Below are 14,269 nucleotides of genomic sequence, written 5' to 3'. Positions count from 1 at the left end.
TAACTATAGGGCAAAGACAGAGTATACAAATTAACAAAATCAGAAAGGAAAGTGGAGACATAACAACTGACACTGAAAAAATTCAAGAAATCATCAGATCCTACTACAAAAACCTATACTTCACAAAGTTGGAAAAATCTGGAAGAAATGGATGAATTCCTAGACAGATACAAGATCCTAAAGTTAAACCAGGACCAAGTAAACCATCTAAATAATCATATAACACCTAAAGAAATAAAAGAAGTCATCAAAAGCCTCCCATCCAAAAAGCCCAGGTCCAGACGGATTCAGTGCAGAATTTTATCAGACATTTATTGCGGACATAACACCAATACTCTCCAAACTCTTCCGCAAGAAAGAATCTGATGGAATATTGCCTAACTCATTTTTTGAGGCTACAATAACCCTCTTACTTAAACCACACAAAGACCGTACAAGGAAAGAGAACTTCAGACCAATCTCACTTATGAGCATTGATGCAAAAATATTCAATAAATCCTTGCAAACTGAATTCAGAAACACATCAAAATGATTATTCACCATGAAAAAGTAGGCTTCATAACTGGAATGCAGGGTTGTCTGATATAAGGAAACCCATCAATGTAATCCATCATATAAACAAACTCAAAAAAACAAAATCACATGGTCATCTCACTAGATGCTGACAAAGCATTTGACAAAATTCCACACCCCTTCATGTTAAAAGTCCTGGAAAGAACAGGAATCCAAGGTCCATACCTAAACATAATAAAATCAATATACAGCAAACCAACATCCAACATCAAACTTAATGGTGGGAAACTTGAAGCAATCCCACTGAAATCAGGGACTCAGCAAGGCTGCCCACTCTCCCCTACATATTCAAAATAGTACTGGAAGTCCTGGCTGGTGCTATTAGAGAGCAAAAGGAGATCAAGGGGATAGAAATCAGAAAGGAAAAGGTAAAAATTTTTTTTTTCAGATGACATGATGGTGTACTTATGCTTCCCCACAAATTCCACCAGGGAACTCCTAAAGCTGATAAACAAGTTCAGCAAAGTGGCTGGATATAAAATTAACTCAAACAAATTAGTAGCCTTCCTATACTCAAAGGACAAACATGTAGAGAAAGAAATTAGGGAAAAGATACCCTTCACAATATTCACAAAAACTATGAAATACGTTGCTGTGACTCTAACTAAGCAAGTGAAGGATCTGAATGACAAGAACTTCAAACCTCTAAAGAAGGAAATCAAGGAAGATCTCAAAAAATGGAAAGATCTCCCATGCTCATGGATTGGAAGGATCAACATTTTAAAAATCGCCATCGTACCAAAAGCAATCTACAGATTCAATGCAATCCCCATCAAAATTCCAACCCAGTTATTTATTGAGTTGGAAAGATCAATGTGCAATTTCATATAGAATAACAAAAGACCCAGAATAGCGAAATCCATCCTCAACGACAAGAAAACATCTTTTTGAATCACTATCCCTGACCTCAAGCTATATTACAAGGCAATTATGCTGAAAACTGCATGGTACTAGTACAGAAATAGGCATGTTGATCAATGGAATAGAATAGAAGTTCCAGAAATGAGCCCTCACATATATGGTCACCTGATTTTTGACCCAGCTATTCCACTTCTGGGCACATACCCCAGAGACACTTTAATACACAACAAAGATATATGCACCACAATGTTCATAGCAGCTCTATTTATAATAGCCAGAAGCTGGAAAGAACTCAGATATCCTTCAGTAGATGAATGGATACAAAAATTGTGGTACATTTACACAATGAAATATTACTCTGCCACCAGAAACAACGACTTAACCAAATTCTTATGAAAATGCCTGCATCTAGAGAATATCTTCCTGAGTGAGAAAATCCAGTCCCAAAAGAACAGACATAATATGCAGTCACTGATAGTGGGATGCTAACCCCAGAGGCTCACACCACCCCAGAAACAACTCACAGATTCTGTGAAGTTCAAGAAAAAAAGAACACAAAACAAAACAACAACAAAAACAACAAAAAAAGTCATGCTCAATCCTTACACACCAAGAACACATTGACAATATCTGGGTTACACCCTGTTTTACATGTACTTTTTGCTCATTGTAAAAAAAAAAATAGCCAAGCACTGACACAATTGTATTTCTATACATTTATGCAAAAATGTTTAAAAAATTTTTTATGTTTGTTTTTTAAATTAAAGTTTAAAAAAAAGAACTCGAAAAGAAATTCTTCATGTCATATAATAGTCAAAACACCAAATGAACAAAACAGAGAAAGAATATTAAAATCAGCAAGAACAAAAGATTAAGCAACATACAAAGTGATATCTATTAAAATAACACCAGAATTTTCAATAAACCTTATGAAACCTAGAAGGTCCTGTACAGATGTCATATAGATGCTAAGACAAGTCAAGTTCCAGTTCATGTTACTATATCGAGGAAAAAATATCAATTTTTACAGATGAAGAAAACAAGATATTCCATGGCAAAACATATTTATACAACATCTTTTCACCAATCCAGCCCTATGAAGGATAATAGATGTAAATATCCAACACAAGGAGGAAAACTACACTTTGGAAAAAGCAAGAAAGAAAAAAAATATAAACAGACTAGATTCATAAACAGATCCTAGAATTTTGCTGCATATAGGAAACTCATCTCAGTGACAGAAACAGACACTACTGTAGAGTAAAAGGCTGGAAAAATTTTCCAAGCAAATGGTTTCAAGACAGAAGCTGGAGTAGCAATTCTAATATTGAAAAAAAGTTGGCTTTCATTAAATGCCATCAAAAAGCTATACTAAAACTAATGAGAAGGTTTACAGCTAACCATTAGACTTCACAGGGACCTCAATAGAGAAGCTAGAGAAAGGACTGAAGTAGATGAAAGGGTTACTAGGAGCAGAGGGTGACATTGTATGGCATAAATATGAGGAGAAACCTTTGGTATGTGAAAGCTCATTTCCCTAGTGTAGAGGAATCCCAGGCAATGAAGTGGCAGTGGGTGGGTAGGAGTAGGAACATCTTCATAGAAGCAGAAGGGGAAGGGAGAGGGAGGATAGGGTATAACATTTTAAATGTAAATACATAAAGTATCTCATAAAAAGGAAACATTATGAGTTTTTTTGCATGCAAATGGATGGAACTAAAAATTATTATACCCAGTGAGGTAATTCAGACCCAAAATGATATGCAAAGTATATGCTAACTAATTAGTGGATATTAGCCAACAAATGTAAAGAATTCCAAGCATACAATCCACAGAATTCAAGAAAGCTAAGGAGCTGAAGGTCTCAAGTTAGGATGCCTCAATCCCAGTTAGGAGGGAGAAGAAAGCCATCACAGGAGGTAACTGGGGAACATGATCAGGTATTGGGAGGGGGAAATTAGATTGAAGCCCTGAGGGCCAGCAGAAAGAATGAAAACAGGCAACTCTGAGAGGTAGGAGGTGGAGGGTGGGAGACTTTAGAATGTACCAGAGATCCCAGAGGTGAGAAACTCTCAGGACTCAAAGAAAGGGATTTTAGATGAAGTGCTCTACACTGGAGAGAGGAAATTTGTAGGGTTTACCTCTAGTAAAAAGACAGGACTTCAAGTGCAGGGATGGGGTTGCCTTCCCACAGTCAAAATCTCTGACCAATAATTGTTCTTGTCTGTATAATCTGGAGGGGCAATAATGGAGAGGAGCCTAAGAAAAAGGCAGTTCAGTGATAGGCCTAAAATTTGATCCAGCCCTGGGGAGTCCCCAAGGGCTGACACTATTAATGATGTTACAGTGTGCTTTCAAACAGGGACTTATCATGACTGCCCTCTGAAAGGCACAACAAGCAGATGAAAGAGTGAAATGCAAATACACCCAACTAATGGACAGAAGAAGGTGTCCCCTGTAGTTAAATTAGGGAAATGCTGGAAGAAGTTGTGGAAAAGGTTGATCCCATAGGAACATCAGCATTCTCAACTAACCTGGACCACAGAGATTTCTCAGAGACCAAGCCACCAACCAGGCAGCATATACCAGCTAATATGAGGCCTGCAACACATATACAGTAGAGAACTGTAGTGTCTGGACACTTGACTCTGCACATAATTTTCCAGAGACTTGAAATCACAGGGAGTATTGAGAGAAGTTAGGGTGGGGGTTGGGGTAGGACATCCTCTTGGAGTTGGGGAGGAGGTATGGAATATGGAACAGTCAGAGAGTGAACCACGAGGAGGATAATGTCAGGACTGTAAAAGAAATTCTCACCTGAATGTAATAAGTAAACTGACAACTAGGAAGAATAAGGGAGTAGGGAGAGGGGATAAAGGAGAAAAATAAAGGTGGTACATGGGAATCACTTGTATTGAAGCATAACATGTGTGTGAGATGATGTATTAATATCAAATTCATAAATATATATCTTACATACATTAATTGTTAGAATAATAAAATGTAAATTATAAATGTGAAATACCTTTGGGAAAATTTTTCCCTAAGGGTTTTTATTACTGTATACTAATAGTGCAAGCTCATGAGCTTAATTATGATAAGACATAAAATGTTTCCTGAAAGTTTGTGGTTACTTTCTTTTTATACCCAATTTACTATTATAGTATATTGTAGCCTTCCTTTTTCTTTCACTTCCTCCTAGTTCCACATATGAAAGAAAGCATGGAATATTTGATCTTGTGACAGTTGACTTATTTTATTCATTTAACATGATGATGTCTGATTCCATCCAATTTTATGCAGAAAACATAATTTCATTCTTCATGGCCAAAAAGAGACATTTCCTTCACCATTCACCTGCTGCTGATTAGCATCTAGGCTGATATTTTTATAACAACTACTATAAATAGGGCTGTGGTAATCATAGACGTACAAGTGTCTACAATAAGTTGACCTCGATGTTGTTGCCTATCTGCCCAGAAGTAAATATTTTTACTTTTATTCTTTTGAGGAATATTCAGTACTGATTTCTACAGTGGCTTAATTAGTTAAAATTATTTCTACGAGGCTCTCAGGGTTACTTTTCAACATTTGGCATTGATTCCTTGCAGGAAATGGAAGAAATTTTGAAAAACAAAAGGATTCCAATTAAAAAAAATATTCCATGTGTTAAATAACAAATAACTATTGTTAATATTAACACAATGTTTTCATTCCTGAGAAGCTGAGATAGGTCTCTAAAGACTGTTTAATTGCTGATTCTCTAGGCAACCTGCCTGAGAGTTACGTCTGACCCCATGGGCATGTAATATCTAAAAGATGTTATGTCTGTATAAATTTTCTGGATCCCTTGCATTGTTCTATAGAATTTCAACACATCTCCATTTGACACTTTTTTTTGTGAAGAAGTCAAAGGCCTTTTGGTGGTCATTTATTGGTTTTAATGTAAATGTTGTGGTGGTGCTCAGTCGGTTTTATAGAAAAAGACATTGTTTGCTACTCTTTAATTTTGTGCATGTGTATGTATATGAACATATATACCTGCAATGGCTAGAGGGATCAGATTAGGTGGAATTGGAGCTATAGATGGTTGGGAGGCTCTATTCTGCAAGAGATGAACATGCTCTTATCCCATGAGCCATCTCTTTAGCTCCAGGCTAAATGCTTTTAAATATACAATTGCATATTATTATAGGTCTATAGCATTTAAAAATTATATGTCTCTGCTAAGAGTGAGGTCAGTACTTAAATCATGACCTTTTCTACAGTTCATAATTTCTTCTGTTTGGTCTAATAGCAAACCTCTGTGATAGGCTGAGCATTTTATAATTTCTGTTTAACCATATGCTGCTATTGAACTTCAGTTTTTGTAACTGGTAACTAAAAATAACTTCTTCAGGAGGATCCTTTTCTTCATTGAATGTAACTAGAAGTTGGATCCTAAGTGACCCTGTTTCACCTTTTTTGAAGATCAAGGTAAGTTTCCAGCTCAATTTTGTCTGTGGTTTATTCAGAATGTGGAAATAGAGAGCAAACGATGTACTAGTACAAGAGAAATCATTTACCACAGATTACATTTGTCACCAAGTTTCCAATATGTTGTGAGCTCATGCCACTTAGTTAAAACCAAGAAAAAAAATCACAATATTTAAACAAAAAGATACTATTATTTCAGTCATTTGAAATTCTGTCATTTGAATAGTAGTTCTGAAAAGAAAATGTATGTCACATATTTATTTCATATTTAGAATATAGGAGATGAAAGAAAGTTGTAATCTTATATAAGTAACACATTTTGCTGTAACAAACTGGTAAATTTAATTCCCAAAATCTCACCTATAACAAATGATATTTAAAGGATATAACAATTTATATTTATAACCTATGTATAGTATAATCTGTCAATATTTAAATTGTTTCATGAAATTAATTTTTATTAATTTCCAGAAAATATGAATTAATTTGTGATCTCAATATATTTTACTCTTTAACGTTTAATAGAATACTATAAATATTATATTGAATGTAATTTGAGATATATTGAATGAAATTATATTAATGAGAAATGTATTTTGTCAAAATTTTAAAAATTTATAGAAATTGATTTATTCCTTTAAGAGTCTTCACCTTTGTGTACCTCAGAGTACCTATTATTGGTGATATTATTAGATTTTTCAATGAAGATGGTTCTTTAAGTTCTGTATTTGTTGAGCATTTACACTTTTTCTTAAGTTGACTCATACACCAAAAACCTCTTGATCTTATGTAAGTCCTGGTTACCATTGTAGACACAGAGGCAGAAGATTTAACCAAGGCTCACCAAGGCTTCCCCAAGTTTTTATCGTGCACTCAAACTTATACGTATACTAAAGTTTGTCCAATAACTACAAAGCAACACTTATTTCTATTTGAAAATTATTTACAAATCATGTTCACATTATTATGTGAAAATGTGAAACTTTAAATACAAATTACTGGCTCCAACATTCAAGCAGCTTTTACAATGTCATGATAACTTATAATTATGAAATTATGTCATTGTTATGTTTAATAATTATTTTACTCTGTATGTTTATATATATATATATATATATATTAGATACATTGAATCATTGTTTCTCCTCTCTGCTTCTGCCTGTCTGTCTCTCTGTCTGTCTCTGACTTTTTCTCTCTGTCTTTGTCTCTCTTGTTTCTCTCTGTCTCTCTGTCTCTCTGTCTCTGTCTTTCTCTCTCTCTGTGGGTGTTTCTGATTGGTGTGCACATGTACATATGAGTCTATTTTCCTCTTCCTTCCCTACTTTCCTTCCTCAACTGAAGTCTAATGATATCATCATTATTATCACTTAACAATGCTCGCCATGAGCACCACAGAATAACTTTTATTACAGGCTTATTAAAAAGACTGAAGATAATCTAGTATCGGGCACAGAGAAGTATGTTGCTCATTTTATCTTTACAGAAAAGGAAAAAAGGGCAGTCTCTATATGTATCTCTCTGCATTTGAGAAGGCAAAATCATAGTATTTTTAATATCCAGTCTTTATGCCCACTCTCTCAATGTATTCATGTTTGTATATCACCTAAGATTTCTATGTTCTAACTTTCCTATTGACTGAATTTATTTCCAGTTGTGCCATTAAAGTCAGTGTAGATTGGTGGGGCTCCCTTAAAGGTGGTGATAAAAATTGAATTTGGGGGGTATTTTGGATATAAGATTAACATGATGTACTTATGGCTTATAAGTGGAGAGAAGTTAACAAGCCCAAATGGAATAATTATAGCACTCCATTATTTTTAGAGTTATTTAGTTTGGCCAGGTATACAAAGTACAGTTTGAAAATTGAGGAGGTACCAGTTGACATAGATAGATAATTCTAAGAAAGCTAGTGGAAGAGAATTATATAAAGTATGAAGGACTTTTCATGATATGATTACACCATTGAGTGAAATGTTACAACCTTCCAAATATTGTCATTCAATAAAAGGAGAGTGTTTCATAATTTGAGTCTCAGAGTCAAATTTCATATTGATCATATTTGCAAAAATCATATATATTTACATAAGTTTGAATTTAAGTTAAAATTACTACATAATGTTTCTCTAAAAATAATTAAAATATCTGTGTGGGGTTTCTTTTGATATTTTGTTTTTTCTCTAAGACACTTTATATATTATTACTTCTCTATTAATAGTAATATTTGTTTAATGATAGTATATTTTTAATTTTTTCTGACATTTTTTTATTGGTTATTTTATTTACATTTCAAATTTTATTCTTGCCCCCAGTTTCTTCTCCATAAACCCCTTATTCCCTTTCCCTTCCTCCTGCCTCAATGAGTGTGCTCTCTCACCCACCAACCCACACCTGCCTCAGCCTCCTAATATTCCCCTTCCCTGGGCCATCAAGTCTCCATTGGACCAAGGATCTTCCCTCCCAGTGATGCCCGAGAAGACAATTCTCTGTTACATATCAAGCTAAAGCCATGGTTCCCCCCATGTGTAATCTTTGGTTGATGGTTTAGTCCCTGGGAACATTTGGGGCTGGGGCATTCTGATTGGGTGACATTGTTTTTCTTCCTTGGGGTTGCAAACCCCATCAATTCCTACTGTCTTTGCCCTAACTTCTCCATTGGGGTCCCTGTGCTCTGTATGACATTTGACTGATTACATATGCATTAGTATTGGTCAGGATCTGGCAGACTCTTTTAGGGGACAGCTACACCAGGTGCCTGTCAGTAAGTGCCTCTTCAAATCAGCAATAGTGTCTGGGTTTGGTGTCTGCAGATGGGATGGGTTGCTAGATAAGAATGTCTCTGGATGGCCTTTTCTTTGAAGTCTCTACTCTACTCTGTATTCCTGCAGTTCCTTTTGATGGGTGGCATTTTGTATTAAGATTTTTGAGGTACGTGGGTGGCCTCATTTGTCAACCTGGGGCCATGTTTATCTACTGAACATAGCCTCTACAGATTTTGCTTCCTCTTTGTTAAGTATTTTGGCTAATGTCATCCCTGTTGGGTCCTTAGGACCCTTTGGTTCCCTGGCATATGGAACTTTCTCGTGGCTATCCCCAGTAACCCTCCTCCACTCTTACACATCTCTTTTCAAAATCCTGGCCTCTTTTGTTCTACTCTATCTTCTCACTTATCTGAACCAGCCCTCTGCTTTCCTATCCCCATCTCTCTCCCTCCTAGTTCCTTCTCTCCCTTTACATTTGGAGATTATTTTCTTTTCTCTTTTGAGTAGGACAGTTGCATCCACACTTTGGTGTGATCTTATTTCTTCATGGGTTTCATATGGTCTCTGAGTGGTACTGTGTATATTCTGAGCTTCCTTTTGGCCAATATACACTTATCAGTGAATACCATGTGTGTTTTTTGTGACTGTTTTACCTCACTCAGCATAATATTTTCAAGTTCCATCCATTTGCCTCAAACTTTCATGAACTCATTGTTTTTAATAGCTGAGTGGTATTCCATTGTTTAAATGTACTATATTTTCTATATATTTTCCTCTGTTAAGGTACATTTGGGTTCCTTGCAGCTTCTGGATCTCATAAATAAGGCTCCTATGAACATAGTCGAGCATATGTCCTTGTTTTATGTTGGAGAATTTTTTGGGTATATGTACAGAGTGGTATAGCTGAGTCCTCAAGTAGAACTATGTTCAATTTTCTGAAGAACCACCAGACAAATTTCCAGAGTGGTTGTACCAGTTTGAAGTACCACCAGCAAAGCAGGAATGTTCCTTTTTCTCCACATCATAACCAGCATCTGCTGATACCTGAGTTTTTAACCTCAGTCATGCTTTCTAGTGTAAGGTGGAATCTCAGGGTTGTTTTGATTTACAATTCCCTGATGGCTAATGATAATGTGTCCTAGCTATGAGGAATTTTTAGTGATTTAAACATATCAAGTTATTAGTTTTCCAAACATACTTTTGAAGAACAGTTTTTAATTGTGTTTTAAACTGAGGTACAGAGAGGTTGCTATTTACCCAAAGTTACATGATTTGTAAGTGGATACATCAGAAATAAAATGCAGATAGGTCAATGCCAGAGACTATCTTCTGTATAATTATAGCATGCTGTCTCTCAGAATGCTTGCATGGTTTCAAATCACCCTTTAAAATATCTATAAGAATCATGCAATGCAGGAAAAGTAGAAAATACAATGTTTATTTTCAATTAATTAACTAAATTCTTAGGTGGCTTATGCTTATTGAAAGGGATAAATACAACTAAGAATCTTTTTTAATTCTGTGTTGCTTTCCTCAAGGGATGAAACAAGTGTAGGTTGCTCAATTTGTTCAAGTAAAAAATAAGTGTTGAGCTTTATACAGTTTTGGGGTATGTCTTTTAAAGAAGGGTGTTATCTTTGGAGAGTTAAAGGATTTCTTTAGATCTACAATGGGTTCCAGCTGTATCAATGAGTCTCTTATTTACCACCATGTTACACACAAAAAAAGAATGAAGTACTATTTATTGTTCTTAGGCAATAAGACAGAAAGACTAAACATATATTATTTGACATCTAGTTAAATGAAGCATGGTGCTTAGTTATTTTTTATCTGACTCTGAAATGACAGATTTAAAACTCAGTTTATTGTTACAAAAAATTTTCATCTTAAATAAGAATATGTGATTGATACTTAGAAGACACATGAGTGGTTATTTTGAATATCCAAGTGATGTTGGAAACTAAGACAGCACATGGAAGGTTTTAGAAATTATGTTGTAAGAAAATGGTAAGATTATACCAGATTATGGTTTTCAGTAAAGTGCATTGATAATGAAATTATACAGATAATGTCATTTGACTGACATGAATGATCTGGCATCAATTCATGTAAAGCAACAATATATTTGTTTTATTTATTTATTTTTACAGGTAAAACACAATTTCAAAATGTCATACTTGGAGAATAACACAACGGTGACTACATTCATACTTTTGGGATTGACTGACAACCCGGAGCTACAAGTCCCTCTGTTCATAATGTTCAGTCTCATCTATCTCATTACACTGATTGGGAACCTGGGCATGATTGTGTTGATCTGGCTAGACTCCCGCCTACACACCCCCATGTATATTTTCCTCAGTCACCTCTCTCTGGCAGACTGTGTTTACTCCTCAGCTGTGACGCCAAAGGTGATGGCTGGGTTTCTCACAGGGGATAAAGTTATCTCCTTTGGAGGATGTGTTACTCAAATGTTCTTCTTTGTGGCTTTTGCCAGTGTTGACTGTTTCCTACTTGCTGTCATGGCTTTTGACAGGCATGCTGCAGTGTGCAAACCCTTACATTACACCACAACTATGACTACTAGTGTTTGTGCTCGCATGGTCTTTGCCTGCTATGCCTGGGGTTTGTTTGAATCTGCTATACATACTGGATTCACCTTCTCCCTCCCCTGTTGTGCTAACGTGGTCCATCACTTTTTCTGTGATATACCTCCAATCCTTGCTCTTTCTTGCTCTGATATCTATGTGAACCAGATTGTGCTTTTTATCTTAGCTTCGTTCAATGTCTTCTTTGCTCTGATAGTTATCTTGACCTCCTATGCATTCATATTCATTGCTATCCTGAGAATGCATTCAGCAGAAGGACGGAAGAAGGCTTTCTCTACTTGTGCATCCCACCTCACTGCTGTCACCATATTCTATGGAACTGTAATCTTCATGTACCTACAGCCAAGTTCTAGTCATTCTATGGACAATGACCAAATGGCATCTGTTTTCTATACTATAGTAATTCCGATGTTGAATCCAGTTGTTTATAGCTTAAGGAATAAAGAAGTTCATAATGCATTCAAGAAAGCTGTTGAGAAAATGAATACTTTGCTAAGGTCCTAATTTTTAAAACATTTAGAATTTATATTTTATTGAAATATTTAATCCATGCTTTTGAAAAACATGTTGATAAAATATTGAACTTTTCTTCTAAAAATTATTTTGTTTTCTCCTATTTTTTGCTTAAGTATCACTTTTTTTTCTTGATGAGTTAATTATTTCTACCTAATAGAAAACACCAACCAGTGAAAACACATGGACAGTAATATGGTTTCAGTTGCATATGTAGCAGAGGATAGCATTCTCAGGCATCAGTGAGATGAGAGACCTTTGGTCCATTAAAGGCTTGTTTTCCCAGAGTAGGGGAATGCCAAGGTGCTAAGGTGGGAGAGGGTGGTTGAAAGAGGGAGCCCCTTCATGGAGGCAAGGAGAGGGGAAAGGAGTATTGAAGTGGGGGAAAAGAGAATAACATTTAAAATGTAAAATACAAACAATATCCAATAAAGATCAAAATTAAAAATTAGAAAGGGTTCTACTGCCCCTTGGTGGTAGTCATTTGGAAGTTGCTAATAATGCAAAGTTACAAAGCTGAATTACTACAAATTGGACAGTGGCTAACTTTCTGTTTTTTTCCATCTCTGTCAGAAAAGAAAGTCACTTTAATGAACACCTTTTAACAGGCTTTCCTATTAACAGCCATCTTTTAGACAATTCTTCCTATGTTTACCCTATAGGTTTTAGACATAGTCCCTGTAACCAATATACTCTCAAACTCACCACATAACAATCATTGACCCCCAATTTCTGATTATTCTATCTTTGCCTATCTTATGTATTGATTATAGATGTGAACCACCAAAAGCATAAAAGTGTGGCTTTATGTTCTATAACTCTTGGCTGGGTACAGGACAGGGGGCTTTCTGTATGTTAGACCTATCCTTCACGAGCTGAGCTACATCTCTGTCACTGTCTTTTTAAAGATGGAACAGCCCATCAATACATATGAAAAGACAAAGTAAAGTCTTACAGTAATGCAGACTGTATTTTAGATGACTCGACAGTGTTAACAGGACAGTAAATAATAGCCAGTTGTTTTGTATGCAAGGAAAAATTTTTCCTGCCCTGGTTTATCTCCATTTTTTCTTTTGGTTTTGATGTTCTTTGTTTTTGGACACAGGATCTTTCTATGTAGTCTTGGTAAACCTGAAACTCATGATATAGAGCAGATGAAGTCACAGAGTTCTATCTACCTCTGTCTTCTAAGTACAGGCTTCATTACTTTAAGACTTGCCAGCACTGAACTTTGTATCATGAAATTTAAAAAAATCTGCAAGGCTAATTAGTAATTTATTATTGTTTAACAAGGTTCAATAACATTTATTTGCTTTAGACAATGTTTGAGCATTTTATGAAATAATATAAATACTGGAATTATGTTTACACTTTTATTCAGCCAGAAGGTTCTTTATATTATATGAGGTTTACTACACTTGAAAAGCTAGGTTCATTTCACAATTTTATTTGTGTTAGAGTTTGGTATTGTATGGATTATGTTTTCTTTATCTTTATATGATACCTTATTCTATAGGGGCAGGGCAAGGTTATTGGCAGATATTATTGGGAGAGTATTTTCAAAATCTGAAGGTAAAAGTAAAAGACATCTAAACATATACGTTTTTCTCTGAGAATACCTCCTTATATAGGTTATTGCAAATTCTATACCTTACTTATAATTTATATGTGGAGAAAAGTGACCAATTCTTGGGAAAAGGAGAAAAACATTTGTTTTCATAATATGATGATTATAGTCCAACAATGTTATAATAATTTGCTTGAGCTAAAATGTTAAAATAAGAAACAAATTATAGTGGCCCCAAACGAACTACTTCTCAAACAGCAGTATCTAGCATAGCAATGTGAAATTCACTATTCTCTGTGTTGAGACATTCTCACTTTGGAATTAAGGTTTTATTAAACCATATATATGTTTACTTATTTATTTATTTATTTATTTATTTATTTATTTATTTATTTATTTATACAAAGGAAATATACTTCTTAGAATCCCATCTCTTCTTTCTATTGAAAGTGAAATTTCTTTTGGTTTTCTTTATTGGAAGTTCTATGAATAAGCACAGAGAATGGGAAGGTTAATTTAAATATGATTCCAAACATATATAAGTAACACTTGCACACCCACATTTCTTTCCCACTCTTTGAGCAGAAGCGAAGCTCTAGACTCAGTCTAGGAGTTGTAGAACTTCAGTATATGTAAAGAAAATATGTGAGCATACACAGTACATTTCTATGAGACCCAAGTAAGAAATTACGACACTATGAGAAGAAAGCATGGCTCTAGAGATAATGAGATTAAGAGATATAATGCTCTTTCTGAAAGACAGTTATCACATACCTTCTTTCATATGGTCAAGTTAGTATAAAACTAAAAATTAAAAAAAACTTAGAATGCTAGATTTACTTCATAAAAAAAGTATGTGAGGTGTGGGGTACATTACAGGGACTAGAGGATATAATAAAGGTGGACAAAGC

The 14,269-nt window shown here is 35.0% G+C and overlaps 1 protein-coding gene across 1 annotated transcript; it reads left to right on the top strand.

Annotated features, from left to right (window-relative positions):
* Positions 1-10,837: 10,837 nt before the first annotated feature.
* On the top strand, positions 10,838-11,782 carry LOC308416829 (olfactory receptor 5B2-like; the record flags this gene model as incomplete). Its single annotated transcript, XM_080911923.1, has 1 exon — positions 10,838-11,782. One exon carries the CDS (start codon positions 10,838-10,840, stop codon positions 11,780-11,782), a length of 945 nt encoding a protein of 314 aa, XP_080768049.1.
* Between the last annotated feature and the right edge of the window lie 2,487 nt (positions 11,783-14,269).

The sequence above is a fragment of the Micromys minutus genome (assembly GCF_963924665.1).
Source record: "Micromys minutus genome assembly, chromosome: 2".
In the NCBI taxonomy this organism is placed as follows: Eukaryota; Metazoa; Chordata; class Mammalia; order Rodentia; family Muridae; genus Micromys; species Micromys minutus.
Note: the sequence above shows the minus strand (reverse complement) of the source record. Positions and strands in the feature narration are given on the sequence as shown.